This window comes from Marmota flaviventris, chromosome 6 (assembly GCF_047511675.1).
Source record: "Marmota flaviventris isolate mMarFla1 chromosome 6, mMarFla1.hap1, whole genome shotgun sequence".
Classification (NCBI taxonomy): domain Eukaryota; kingdom Metazoa; phylum Chordata; class Mammalia; order Rodentia; family Sciuridae; genus Marmota; species Marmota flaviventris.
In genome coordinates this window covers 145,299,884-145,314,703 of record NC_092503.1, presented here as the reverse complement: position 1 = coordinate 145,314,703, position 14,820 = coordinate 145,299,884, and the positions used below count along the sequence as shown (strand labels likewise).

The following is a 14,820-nucleotide window of genomic DNA, read 5'->3' as shown; positions in this document are numbered from 1 at the left end:
TGCACACCTACCTGCCAACTTGAGGCCTTAAAAGGCAGGGAAGGAGAAGAGCCATTTGAGGAAACACTTTCTAATCTCGCAGCTATGCTGTTCATTCATATTATATTACTCAATCTGCTCAGACTGAAATTTCTTTCAGAGATTCAAATATTCAAATTTACAATGAGCATTGAATCTTTCCACCAGGTCTCAAGAAGTGATGTCACTTTGGTATATGAGCTATCACAATAATGCTGGGTTCTAGGCGATTCCTCCCCAAATAGGAATAGGTCCGAGTGGAAGAATGTTAAGATTCCTGAACCCAGGAGTCCATGCACAACTGCACACAGGGAGCTGCCCCACAGTGCAGAGATTATTCATGGTGTCTCATGCCGTGTCAAAGGGTACCTTTGGAAGGCAGAGGTCTAATATCACCTGTCTTAAGCACCTCCCACTAGGAAATGCTCAAAACATAATGTTGTGACTAAGGTTCACAAAGCTGGGGAATCTAAGAAAACTTGAGTGTGTGGGGCAGAGTGAATAACATGAAGATTCAGAGAGGGTCCAAGATCCTCATCTAAACTCTGCAACCATTTTCCTGAAAATAAAAATCATTGGTTGAAACTCAGTCCAGGTGCCAGAGGACTCTTTTGTGGGAAATGTGGATCACGCCTCACCAGAGTCAGAAGTACAACTCATGGGACCTGGCAGGAGCCTGCTGTTGCCTGTCTGTGTGCTCATTCAGATCATCCCCTGGAAAGTATGTCAAAATGCAGGTGACGGCTATTCCCGGAAAACATGCAGGTTGTATCATATTCTGTCTTCTAATCCCTGTACTTGAAAGTTTCTTGTCTGCTACTTAGGAACATCGAGAGGATACAACCCCCCAAAATTCAACATTCCAGAACCTAGCTGTAAACCAAGTATTGCAAGAATCAAAATCCTGACACTTACAGGTATCCTGTGTTCTAAGAATGGCTGTTTCCTTCTTTGGGGGAAAGCCCACATCCCCTTCTCTCCTAGAGGTAAAGATGATGGGAGGGAGAGGAGGAATATAGCCCAAATGATCTCCTGGTCCTCCAGCTAAAGCTGATTTTTGTCAGGTTCCACAAAAGCCCAAGAGCCTTTCTTTCTCCTGTCAGCGTGCCCTGAGGCTGACCTGGATGGTGTTCATCCCCCAGCAGCTTCCTTTAGGACTGATTTCCTTGACAATGGCCATTTCCTTTAGCGGGTCAGTTTCTCAGGGTCTGTCCTCTGTGTGCCTGTGGCGCACGCATGTGAGTCCACCATAGTCCAGGGCTGAAATTCGGGCGGGTGGCGGGGGGGAGGGGGAGGGGGGTGTGCAGGAAAGTCGTGTTGTGAAGAATGTGGCAGCCCAGAGGCTTTGGCAAGATCTCCTGCATAAATATAGAATGAAGTAAAAAATAATAAGAGGAAGCCAGCCATTGATGATGCTATCGGTCTTAGTGACACACCAGCCATTGTCTCATTTCTCTTCAAAGAGCAGTATGAATGGTCATGGAAATTACACGTCACACCTCTCTATATTGGGACAAGCAGATAATTTCCCTGGCAATAAGCTTTCTTGACATTTTGATAGCAGTGGGGACGGGACAGGCAGGGAGGGTTTGGGGAGCCTAGGGGGAGCCTCATGTGACCTGAGCGCTTGGTACTGGCAGTTCTGGCCAGTTGCAAAGCATTTTCTTCCCCCTCCTCAGACACAGCTTGGGAACCAGGGACAGCAGAACCCAGACATTCTGGCAAAGTGTTTGAATGGTGCTCTGTCACCTACCCCCAGATGCAGATTGCTAAGCTACAGGGAGAAAAGACTCTTTAAAGAGATCATTGTATTTTCATCTCACTGGGATGGTCAGTTCCTCTTGGCCTTCCTGTTTGCTCAGTAGTTGCGAACACCAGGTTCAGGGGGGTCAGGCTCCCATCTGCGTCATTGTCCTGTTTAAATAGGGAGGGGCAGGCACCTTCCTGCTTGCTGTCTCCCATATTCTCTGGCTGTCAGGCCTGAGTGACTTGGATATACCATTTGTCTTTCTGCTTGGTTCGTCTTCCTTCCAACAGTTCCATCTGAGAATTTTGAACCAAATGTCTTGCTGAATTCTCTAAAAAAGCGATTTTTGCCCTTCCTGTGGAGAAACAGGATATCAGAGGCCAGAAAATGGATTTCAATTGAGCAAACGTTGAATGAGTATGCATTTGGTTTCAGATAGAGGGCCGAAGTTCTGGAAATGCAAAAGGAATTAGCACCCCTGAACTTCAGGGGTTCACAGCCTTGAAGGGGGATGACACAAGCTATCCTGTAAAAAGATAGAGAAATGGAAGGGAATCAGCTGGGTTTTGGAAAGATAACTACTCTGGGTTTTAAGGCAGAAAGGAGTTACATGCAGGAGAACCAGGTGGGAAGCAATTTCCTGAACTTCCAGAAAAAGAATTAGAGAGTCGCTGAGGACCTGAACTAGGAGAGGTGGGGAGGTGGGACACAGGGCCTGCTGATTGGCTTCCAGGTTGTGAAGAGACTCTGCAACCCTTGGGCTTCTACCTTCAGCAGGTGGGTGCATGCTGTCTCCTTTCTGGGGTTTTTCTAAGATGATCAGATAATCAGCTTCTGACTCTCTGGGCTCAAGCAATCACATCTTTGCTCTAAAAAAAAAAAAAAAAAAAAAAAGGATCCCTCCAGTTCTCCTTGCTGGAAGAATTAACTCTTGGTTGACCGTCTTAGGAGTCTGTCACTTTTGAATGACATCTGATCAGGGGTGTTCCGGCTGAATTTAATCTGGCTTCTGTCTTTGTGCTGAACTCTTGCTCCAACACCAAATACAGCGCATAAAAACCAAGCTCTTTACACGTGGCTTTCCCTCCTTTCTAATGATGTATTGTATTCTGCTGGGATCTGGTGACATTTATCCATATTTTATCAAGTAAGATCATTTTAGGATTTTTACTATTATTATTTTGTCTTCAAGGGTCTTTTGAAGGTACCCCATGGTTTCATTATTACCATTTGTAGAGAAATATACCAGGAGAGGTGACTCCCCTATAAATTCAGAGAAATGTTGCTTTGAGATATAGTTCTTCCAAAATGTAATGGGGAATAAGAGAAATATAGTCCTATCTAAGGGAGATATTATATATATATATATATATATATATATATATATATATATATATATATATATATATAAACTGTCCAAGTTCAGGACCTAGAGGCAGGAGGTCAGGCTCCTTATCCCAGTCCTAAGACCTTCTTACCAGGTGACTTGGAAAATCATTAACTTCTTGCACCTCCTTATATTTTATATATAACATATCTCCCTTAGATAGGACTAACCTTTGATTGAGAACTGAGAGGAGGTAAAGTAAGGTTCCTGAGGCCAAAGTACAGTGGCGTATGCCCATGATCCCCAGCCTCAGGAGGCTGAGGCAGAAGGATTACAAGTTTGAGGCCAGCCTCAGCAACAGAGTGAGGCCCTAAGCAACTTAGCAAGACCCTGTCTCAAAATTTTAAAAAATAAAATAAAATGGGCTGGGTAGGTGGCTCAGTAGTAAAGCACCCAGCCCTGGCTTCAATCCCCAGTACCCCTGCCCCCCAAAAAATCCTCACAGTAAACCCATGAGATGGGCACTACCTATGACCAAGACATAAAAAAGAGGTATGATTAGCCCAAGAAACACAGTCAGAATCCCCAAACCAGGAATCCATTTATTCTATAGGCATGAAAAGAATTGGCCATTTTCAGAACCCTCTATTAGATCAATAATGATTTGATGAATCGGTAATGGAATTGAGCCCAGCTAAGACATCGAGTCACAACTAAGACAGCTTAGCCTTCTAGACTCCAGTTCTATTTCCATTTCTGACACCAAAGTGTGACCTCAGGCAAATGATGAACTGGCTCCCCAGACCTGTGTCTTCACCTGTGAAGTAGAAATGTCGGGCCCTGTGGTCTCTAAGGTCTCCACAGCTGTCACCTGTTGTGCTGGAGAGTGGCTGGGTACAGACATGGGCTCTCTAAAGCTTGCACAGAGGTTAAACTGCTCCCACTCCTGCTCAGCCAGGGCTGAGGATGTCTGTCAGCATATGGACAGGTGTCAGGATGGTGCTGGGCCCCTGACATCAACAGCTCTAAACCCTAATCTCTGTAGGCAGGGGGAAAACTGGAGGGAAGTCATAGGTCAGGGGAACTCACCCACCGTGCCCAGCGTAGCACAGAGTAGGGGGCTCTAAAGCTCCCCCAGGACTGACTCTCCATGTCCTGTTGAAACCTGAGCATGCTGCTCACCAGGTGGAGGGAAGGATAGGGATAGGAAACAGCATCTAGACCCAATGCTCACAAGGGGTTTCTATCTGCCTCTAATCAAGCACAGTCTGGTGTTCTCCTTGGTGCCTCAGGGTGTTCCATGGAGTTGGAAATGACCCAACTCTACTGTGAGTCTCCTGCTGATTATGCTCATTAGTTCTGTGGGACTCTGCCTTTCCGCTGTCTTCTGTTTCTCTTCTGTAATTCTACAGCGATCAACTGGCCCCAGCTCTATTACTCCTGATTTCATCTGGGGACTTCTTTTAGCCATTCCCAGAGGTTGAATGGACCCAGGAGAAAGGGACTGAGACCAAGTAAGTGGTCAGCTCCCTCCTGGCTCTGTCATCACAGCCTAACTGGTGGAGTCACTTCCCCGAGATCGTTTGGTACAAAGGATCAACTTCTTGTCCTCTGTAACCTGATGACTTTTCTTTTTCATTATAAAACGCCCTAAAGATGAAAAGAGAGAGAAAAAAGGGGAGATTTTATAATTATGACACATTCTTGGATGGTTCCACAAACTTGGATAGAATATGACCTGATTTTATCTTTTTGTATATGAACTTCTCATTGTTAGAAGGAACCCAGGGTTTCCTGGAATATATACCAAGTACAACTTTCATCTGAAACACAGACTCTTCGGTTTCCCTTGAAATTCCCTTAAAACTCATCTGTCTAGATCACAGGATTCCTGGCTCTCGAAAAGCATAAGGATTTCAGTCCTCTCCTTGAAGACCACCACAGAGCCTCCTGGGGACTGACATCTGTGGCTTTATCTCCCTTCCTTAAGTAGTTGTGCTGGCTAAAAGGAGCTTGGCTGACGGTAGTAGCATTGGATCCCTTCCAACCACTGACCAGACAGGTCCCTCAAATCCAGGGCCGCTCCACGGCAAAGAAGCCCGTATGCAAGACCTGAGCTTACAGGCACAGTACCGGGAAGACGATTAACGTACGTCTGTTTTAAAGAAATGAAAATCCCAAAGCTGAAGGATCAAGTCCACATTTTTAGAAAAGGGGACAAAAGTACAAAACACAGCCCCAAATTCCACAAATACATTGTGAAAGCCAGTTGCAAGAATGCCCCAGCCCATCAGCAGTCCTTTCTTCCATAAAGGATCCCCACCACAGTGACATTAAGTGCATCCAAACAATTTAACGAAGCACTAGGGATCACTTTTAATTTTCTGAGTGCCTGCGATGAATTTACAATGTTCCCCAACTTCTCCGCGCGCCTGGAAGGGGACAGGCACGCAGTCACGGCTGCCAGCGTGCTGGGAAACGTGACTAACGCCAAGGAATGAGATCGTCAGAGCCTTTGAAAGGCTTCCAGGAATGTCAGCTCACGCTGCCTGCCCACTGCCTGCCCACCGCCTGCTTTGGCTGGCTGCTTAGCCCTGGGCGAGCCAGACGGGCCTTCATACAAAGACCCACGAAAGAGGAAGGCATAGCTCTCAGATGTGAAGGGCGAGATCCAAGAAGTAGGTGATAAAGTGGCAAGACAAGGAATTCAGGAGAGGTATGAGCAGAAGATCGAATGATCTTGGCTTCTGCCTACGTGTGAATAAATTCCTTGTCGCTCCGGCTGTCAAAGCCAGAGATAGAGACTACTGCTGCACATCCCTCTGTGCTTCATTATCCTGGCACGTCTCTCTGTCCTGCCTGCAGAGTCTCCCCATATCCAAGTCCTCTCGAGCGTCTCAGGGGATGATCTTTTGGAGCCTTGTCAAGGCACTTATGAAAGTACTTCTCTTTACATTGCAACACTGAATATAGATGCCATGCTGTGTGTAGTGTGTGTTATGTAGGATTTTCTTTGACAAAATTGAGAGATGTCCATTGTGGTCCATCTAGGAGTAGGTTTTCTCCGACCCCCCCCCCCGCCCTTGAGCTTATTTTAGAAAGGAAGAAGACCATTTTGCTTAGAGAACCATTCTCTGACTCTTCGACAGGGCTACTCATAATTCCTTGGCACAACATCTACAAGTAGAGGAAAGATCTCTCCCGGTGTCTCGAGCTTTTCGGAGGAGGTAGTCTGATGTCATTGGTGGCAGACACAGTGTGTGTATCTGTCTTATGTCTGCCCATCTGTTTTTCTCTTTACAGGCTCTTGTTCAGATTTCTTCTTCTCTTTTTCCAGGAAGTGTGCGTCTCCCTGAGAGCATGGGCTGTCGGTATAAAAGAGACGGATTGAACACACTAAAGTGATTTCCCTTTTTTTTTTTCTTCCTAGAATCTCATGGCAAGGGCCTTATATGACAATGTCCCAGAGTGTGCTGAGGAGCTGGCCTTTCGCAAGGGGGACATCCTAACTGTCATAGAGCAGAATACCGGGGGACTGGAAGGATGGTGGCTGTGCTCCCTACACGGACGGCAAGGCATCGTCCCTGGCAACCGGGTGAAGCTTCTGATCGGTCCTGTGCAGGACGCCCCGCCCAGTCACGACCAGCCCATGTCTGGACCTACGCACCAGAGCTTTGCCCAACAGAAACTCTACCAGGTGCCCAATTCACAGGCGGCATCTCGGGACACTATCTACCAGGTGCCACCTTCCCACCAGAACCAGGGAATTTACCAAGTACCCACGGGGCATGGCACCCAAGAACAAGATGTATATCAAGTACCACCTTCAGGACAGAGAAGCATCGGGAGCACCAACGGCCCCCACTTAAGTAAAAAGGTAAGTGACTAACTAGAATTTTGTCCCTACTCACTTTCTTTTCCCATTGCATCTGGGGCAACAGAAATGTTCCAAAAATAATAAGTGAAAACTACCCAAGAGTCAATATGCCCCAACTCAGACATCCTTGATTTATTTTATTTTTGCCTCATTTCACCATTCATCCGTCAACAGAATTTTCTTCAACTATCATGGGCCAAATGGTCTTGGTCCACAGCCATTCTAAGTTCCTGGGTCGTCCTGGATCACAGAATTGTTTTTCTCCATCTTTCCGATAGAACTGCTTCTGGATCCTGGATTCTCTGCTCAAATAGTCTCCCATTTTATCTTTTCTTCCTTGAGGGACACAAAGCACCAAATCTTGTGATCCAGTAGTGATCCTTCCTTGACCAAAAGCTAGATCATAAGCCCACTGGCTTGACTGGACAGAGAACCCACCAGGGAAGTAGAAACAGAGAAAAAGCCAGGAGTAGATCACAGCACTAACTTATTCTTTAGGGACTAAAGCTGGACTCATTTAAAATACACAGGTACTAGTGGATTTGGAAAGAAGCCATCCCTACATCCTTGAAGTTATTCCTGTTAATAATGCCAGGGAGTAAAAAGAGTGGAGCTTAGATATTTAGGAAGACATCAAGTTTAAAAAAAGAAAAGAAAGGGATGATACATTAATCAGCATGCCATCACTATAACTAAATATCAGAGGCAGCTAACTTTATAAAGAGAAAACATTTATTGAGCTTGCAGTTTGGGAGGATCAAGGGCATGACACTGGCATTGGCTGAGATCTGGTGAGGGCCCTCTCAGCGACAGCCACATCATGGCTCAAGAAGCTATGTGTGGAAGAGTTTATGTCACCAAACAGGAAGCTAAAGAGAGAGAGAGACTGGGGTCCCACAGTCCTTCAGAGGACACACCTCCAAAGGCTGAGGACCTCCTGGTAGGCCCCTCCCAAGGTTTCCATCACTTCACACACTAGAAATCAAGCCTTTAATCACAGTAGACCCTTGGGGGACACTCAGACCACACCCAAACCATAGCAGGTGGAGAGCTTTTCGTCACCCTTATAATCTGGAATACTACAACAATTTTCAATAAATAGAAATGTGTTAACTGAAGACGAATGGTGAACATTTGGTATATTTTTGATGCTTGTGATGAACCAAGGGGTGAAGAAGGCTTCGTGGTGTCTACACTGTAGTGAGGGACACAGTAAAACACAATAATGCAGGGTGGGTACATGTGCTATGAAGATGAATGTCAGTGGGCTTTTGGTGACAACAGCCCAAACCAGGCTGATGCGTTGGTGTGCGTTACAAGGGGCGGAGCTTCCCTTCCATTAACTTGCAAATTCCAGTGGGTTCTTTGAGGTTTGGTATAAAGAATGGACTGATTTAATAGGACAAGAAAATATCTCCAAATTACAAGAGGGATAATGAAGTTAGGTGGCAGAACGAGCCGATTGGCTCTTAGAAAACTAAATACAGATGTTATAGATGGGCCCTCCCTCAAACAAATCTAGTACAAAGGCTGAACTTCCAAACCCATGCAAATTAGGGAATATCTACTTGCATGGCTCTAGAAACTTTAGTTGAAAAAAATGGGGGAGGGGAGATTTATTGTTGAATTCCTTTATTATTTTTCATCCATATAACATTCTTTTAATTAGAGGATAGAGTTGTATATAATAATTGGGTTCATTTTGACAGAATCATACATGCATGGGTTTTTATTTATTCCCTATCAATCCCCAGTTCCCTCCTTACCCGCCCCTCCACCCTCTCCCTATTCTCTACTGATCTTCCTTTCCTTTGCTCATTTACTTATTTTTGATTGGTGCTTTACACATCAAGGTGGAATTCACAGTGGTGTATTTATACAGGCACATAGCATGATTGTGTTAAATTCATTCTGCACCTCGGCTAAATAACAAGACCACTGACGCATTTTCTAAGCACTTTTTTGATACAAAAAAGTATGCTCTAACAAAACACTTCTCAAGCGCATGTGATCCGAGTGTGCGTCTAGGAGGAGGAATTCTTGAAGAAGCCAGGAACAGCCTTCCGACTTAGCATTCCCCAGGACATCAATCTCTGGCGGGGGCGATAGTTGAAGTCTTGACCTTTCAAAGTCCTTCTTGCCCCAGCGATTTTGGATGCAAAGGGAAAGCCAGACCTGCTTGCTCTCCCTCTCCCCCCACCCCTCTTTCTCTGGGGGAAAAAGAACAGTTGAAAGGTGTGACTATAAATAAATAGCTTTTCTTAGTCTTGGTTGCTTGCACCTTAAAAATAGCAAGCGTGAGCTGGTGCAGGGCAGATGGGGGGTGGCCGGGACAGGAAGTGCTGGGCTGAAAGGTGGAGGGTCCTAGCTTTCATCACAGTTTATCTTGGCAGGAAGGTGACGTGTTTTCCTTTTCAGACTCAACCTTTTGAGTTCCAAGTCGGAGTAGTCCAACACCTCCAACTTCTTGTTGTGCACGCTGTGACTGTGCATGATTTTCTCCAGGGCGCTAGTCCTCTCTGAGGCCAAAGGCTGTGACTCACGTTCCCTTGCGTGGATGTCCAGGGGCCACAGGACTGGGGTGGCTCTCAGGCAGTCCCTCCCTGTGCTGTTCTGTTCTGTTAATTCTACATTCTGTGGAACATTCTGTGTTTAGCCAAAGGAAAGGGGGAGTCTGTAGGAGCAGTTCAACTTGTGAAAGGGACCTCTGCCAGCCCTCCAGGGACAGGCAGAGCTGTCCTGGGGAGTACCCGCAGCAGTAGCCCAGGGCCCTTGGGCTCTGGAGTAAAATGGTGGCCAGAACAGGAAGAGTAGGAGGGAAGGGCCTAGCTTCATGCACCCTCTGTGATACCCTGACCTCCCCTTGAAGCAGCTCAGTGCCTTTGGGTCTTTAGGACACATGACCTAGCGCACTGTCCCAGAGATCAAGGCTCACAGGACCCAGGGGTGAACTGACCTCTCCTTCCTTCCTTCCCACCCCCACTCCACCTCCTTCTTTCTTCTTCTTTCTCCTCCCCCCTCCTACTCCATCCTCCTTCCTACTCCTCCCTCCCTCCTTCCCTCTCTCCCGCCCCACTCACTCTTCCTCCCTCCTCCCTTCCTCCCTTCCTTCTTTCCTTTCCTAGAGGAGAACCTTTAGCAGCTTTTCCAGGTAAAAGTGACTATCTTGACTTCTGCCAGCATCTTCCTTGCCATGTAGCTTCTCAGTGGGTGGCTGCACTTAAGGCCCCAAGGGGTCATCTCCTTGCCTGAGATCAGGCCTGGTCTTTTCTTTCTGGCTTGGCTTGGTGTGAGTTCTCATTTCAGCAGTTTTACTGACTCTCTAGTCAAGCAATTTGCTTGTTTTCCCTTTTAACCTTTACTTTGCTCACAGGCTCATTTTTTTTTTCTTTCTAGTTTTGCATCTGGGACATGGTAATAAACCTAGAACTAGACGTTCCTGATGGCTTAAGCTATGCTCCCTAAGAGTCATTCAGCAAGAAGATGAGAACACAGTGGAATCTTCTTGTTATTGTTTGTTTGTTTGTTTTCCTTTGTGCTAGGGATTGAAACCAGGGGCACTTTGCCACTGAGCTACATCCCCAGTCCTTTTTATTTTTTATTTTGAAGCCAGGGTTTCACTAAGTTACTCAGGGCCTTGCTGAGTTGCTGAGGCTGGCTTTGAACTTGTGATCCTCCTGCCTCAGTCTCCCTAGTCACGGGGATCTCAGGTGTGTGCCACCCCCCCCCCCCCAGTTGGCATATGGTTTTGAATCACACAAACATCACTTTAAAACTTTAGTGAACAGAGACTCACCCAGGGAGGTGGGGGAGGTGAGTTAAAGTGCAGATTCCCAGGCCCTTTCTCTCAGAGAGCGTCATGCAGTGGGTCTAGGTGGGGGCCCTTGAATCTGCACTTGACTGAGCTCCTTGCATAGTTCTGGGGTGGGGTGGGCCAGGACTACACTTTGAGAAACACTATAAAGGGAGGATGCAGGGGCTTGGATAGGTCCCAACATGATTGAGTTTTTGGGACTTTCCATAGTTCAAAATTCCCTCAATGTCACCATAAACTGTGGGCTTCAGAAGTTTTGCCCACCACAGTTTTTACTACCAATGAATCACTGAATTAAAAAAAAAAAAAAAAAAAGACAGTGAATCCTGCCTCCTCTCCCTTCTCTGTCTGTGGGAAACCCCGGGCTCTACCCACCCTCCTGCATCCCAACCCCATTCACTGACATTCATCACTCATTAAATCAGCATTGAGGCTGAGAGAGGAAGTCCTGTCATCCCACCTTTCATGAGACACAGGGAGCATGAGTGTTGAGGAGGAGCGTGGGTTTCAGGGTGAATCCCCACTCCTGGTTGTGTTTCTTCTTGGCTGTGTATCCCTTGACAGGTCACAGACCTTCCCTCAGTGTTGGTTCCTTTATCTGTAAAATGGGCATAATTGTGTTTATCTCAAGGGGCTGTTGTGAGAAGTGGATGGAATGATATCCAGAAATCCCCAGGCACAGTGCTGAGCATAGCACGGGTCTAAAAATGAGTCCCCCTCCTTGTGTTTCTTTCTTTTCCCAGAGTTTTTCTTGAACTATGTCAATCTGTGTTTCTTTGCATGTACTGAACATACACATAGTTGCTAGCATATGTATCGTGTCCTTTGAGCATGTAGTTGTGCAAGCATTCTGTGGAGGGGGAGTGGTAAAAAAACTCCCAAAGGTATCCGAAAACCATATACACTGACGCCTTTACTTAATTTCATTGGTCTTTTTCACCCTGGGTTTTGTGAGCAGGGCTGTTTTATCCATTAGACCTTGTGGGCAGAGTGCCCAGGACCTACAAGGATGTTTAAGAACTGATTTAAACAAAATAAAAAGACTAATAATAATAATGAGTAAATAAAATGAAGTTTTGTCTCCAAAAATATGAAATGCAAGAACTACAAAGTAGAAATTAGTAAACATTTAGACAAACGTCCAGGAAACAGCATCATGTCAGCCTCGTTAGTTGTTATATTTAGGGTTCGTGACTATTCGGTTACATTTGAAAACAATTTGTAAGTTAGATTTTTGTCACTTTGCAAAAATTTCTAAATATGCATCATGATTGCCAAGAACTCAGAGGCAATTCTAAATTAAATGAGTTACTCAGAGTCCAATCATTTGAAAAGCTGGATTACAAAAAAAGAAAAAAGTTTTCAATATTTCAAAAGAAAAAATTCTACCTAATATAGATATTCGGTTTGAATTGGAGTCTTCACATGCACCCAAAGGAAAATGCCTACAAAGATCTAAAATACCTCATTTTTCTGCTTCAGAAATCAGTAAAACTGCCACCCAAGTGTACCCATTTCATGCTTGATCCACACAGAGAGTTATTATTATATGTGTTTCTATGATCATTCTTTGGACCTGTTGCTTTAATTCTAACTGGTGGAATTAGATTCGCTTTGCCTCCTTCTAAAGATCACTTTGGGATTAAATTATCAACTACATTAAGGCAGGGGCTAGCCATTTAGCAAAGTATTAGCATACCGTGGCCAACAAGAATGAACCAGGAAGGCAACTACTGTATAGTATTAAATTTAAGCGCACCTGCAAGCTTAGGTGGGAAGGTGGTTCTGGACTTATCACCCACCCGCTGTCACATACGCACATCCCAGCCTCCAACTCTTTATCACATGGTGTGACAGACTTCAGATTATATACAGTGGTTTCCTGCTAGAAGGGCTTTTGAGAAAGTCACCACCCATCTTCTGCAATCTCAGCTATCTACACACAGAAAACCAGCAAAGTGCAATTGATGTAAGGTCAGGTTGTCCAAGAGGCTGTATTTTATGCATTTTCCCCCCTACATACACAGCAAGATTGGTTAAGTCTTTTATAGTCACTTAAAGAGAAAAACTACTCAAAGTAGTAAAAGAGTTTTTTCCTACTGAGTCTCAGCTCTTCCCTTGCATTTGGTATGGGTTACCTAGAATGACCCACCCCAGCTATTCTCCCTGGGAACTCCTGTGCATCCTTTAAAACCCATCGCAGCGTTCATCTCCTCTGTGCACCTTTCTCTTTACAGCCCAGCAGTTCTTTTCCTCCTTTCTGGTCCTAAAATGTATGGAACACTTCACGGATCTCAAGGCAGCTCATGGGACCATTAAAAAATGCAATGGTCTACTATTATGTTCGGTGGTCTAGACCGAGGCAAATGCTGCTTTGAGAAGATACTCAGAAAATTCAAGCATTGTAAAGGTTTGCCAGGACTCCATGGCATCCTCTTTAAGGAGCATATCCTGCCTTCCAAAATAGGACCCAAACAAATGTTGCCAGGAAATGATTCAAAGGTGTTAGCCAGGTCTTCTAAGCTCATTCCTGAAAGGTAATATAAGAATCAGAAATACATTAGTTACAATGTCTGTACCTTCTTAGACACTGAGTCATCACAGATTACACACAGACACACACGCGCACACAGACACCCAAACGGTGGTTGGCTAAGGAACAAGGACTTCCCTTATTGAAATTGGAAGCATTGTGAAATCTGGTTGCCCAGAGCAACACTCAGATACCAGCCAACTAACTGCTATATATATTAAGCAGTAAGATTTGTCCACTAACAAGTGAAAAATAGATTTAGAGGAAATGAAACCTCCCGGAGAAGATAAACTCTGACTTCATCTCACTTTCTTTTGTTCCCTGCATACACACACAGAGCTCAAAAACTACTTCCAGGGCAGAGGGCACCTCCAGTTTCTCCACATATAAACTCAGTAAAGTACAACTGTGGTTCGAGGAGTGTGCATCCCTATGGACAGATAGACCCAATTGGAATACACTTTTTCTTCCGTACATGGATTGGGGGGCTGTGCAGAGAACTGAAATTTCATCTAAAATTTCTTCTCTGAGGAATCAAGATGCATTTTAAATCTTTACATAAAATTAGACGTCCTTGTGCATTGAAGAGCAAACCATGACCTCAGCTGAAGAGGAGAAGGGTCCCTTCCCAGACAAGCCACCCACGCCAGTGGGATGAGCAGGCCTGACACCTTGTTAGAACTAGACAAAGGTCCTTCTTGTTTGGTCAAGGCCAAAACCTTCAAACTCAGCTGCACTTTGTCCTACAGCTCCTAGATAACACGTATTTCTAAGAGTGCATTAGTCACTCCTGACCAACCCACACCAAGGCAAACAGAGGCTTAAATCATTCCTTTTTGAATGATTTAATGCCAAGTGACCAGCTTATCAGAGCAAGGAGGAAGACACCACGCATAGTGCTGTATCTGACTGAGCAGCTGACGCTCTTAATTGTGAAGTAAAGAGAGAATCTGCTTCTCTTGCTTAAAGATAACGCCGGGACTTACTAATGGTTGAACACTTCTTTTAAAACGGACTTGTCTGAGGGCATTGCACAAAATGCAGAACTAGAGAAACGTCAGAAATCGAAAGCACTTGGTTCTAAACAGTTGTGCCCTTAACCTTGTTTTCAAGGTAATGTCTGGAGAGATACGCCACACCTGGGTAAAGAGTCCAGGTGTGACGCACGTAGACAGGACGTGACTCCAGTAACATCAGAAGAGACCTGAGGAGGCCATTCTTTAAAGTTGCCCCACAATACACCCATTTTGGAGGCAAGGAAGCATTTAGCAATGTCATCATGTCATCTGGTTTATTTGAATAATTTTTATAATATCGTTTTCTATTTTATCTTTTTTTTTTTCTTTTTCTATTGGGGAACTCTATCACTGAGCTACATCCCAGCCCTTTTTATTTTATATATATATTTTTTTATTTTGAGACAGGGTCTTGCTAAGTGGCCCAGGCTTTCACGGCATTTACACTCCTTCTGCCTCCACCTACCTGTGAGCTGGGATTACAGGTG

At 45.1% G+C, this 14,820-nt stretch overlaps 1 protein-coding gene across 3 annotated transcripts in view; it reads left to right on the top strand.

The window, feature by feature from the left end:
• The window catches only part of Nedd9 (neural precursor cell expressed, developmentally down-regulated 9), a 174,338-nt gene that overhangs the window by 139,175 nt on the left and 20,343 nt on the right, over positions 1 to 14,820 (top strand). For all 3 annotated transcript variants that reach the window (XM_027948099.3, XM_071613683.1, XM_027948100.2), the window contains one exon: positions 6,523 to 6,969. In XM_027948099.3, the coding sequence (XP_027803900.1) occupies positions 6,523 to 6,969 (447 nt within the window). The remainder of the gene's footprint in view (positions 1 to 6,522; positions 6,970 to 14,820) is intronic.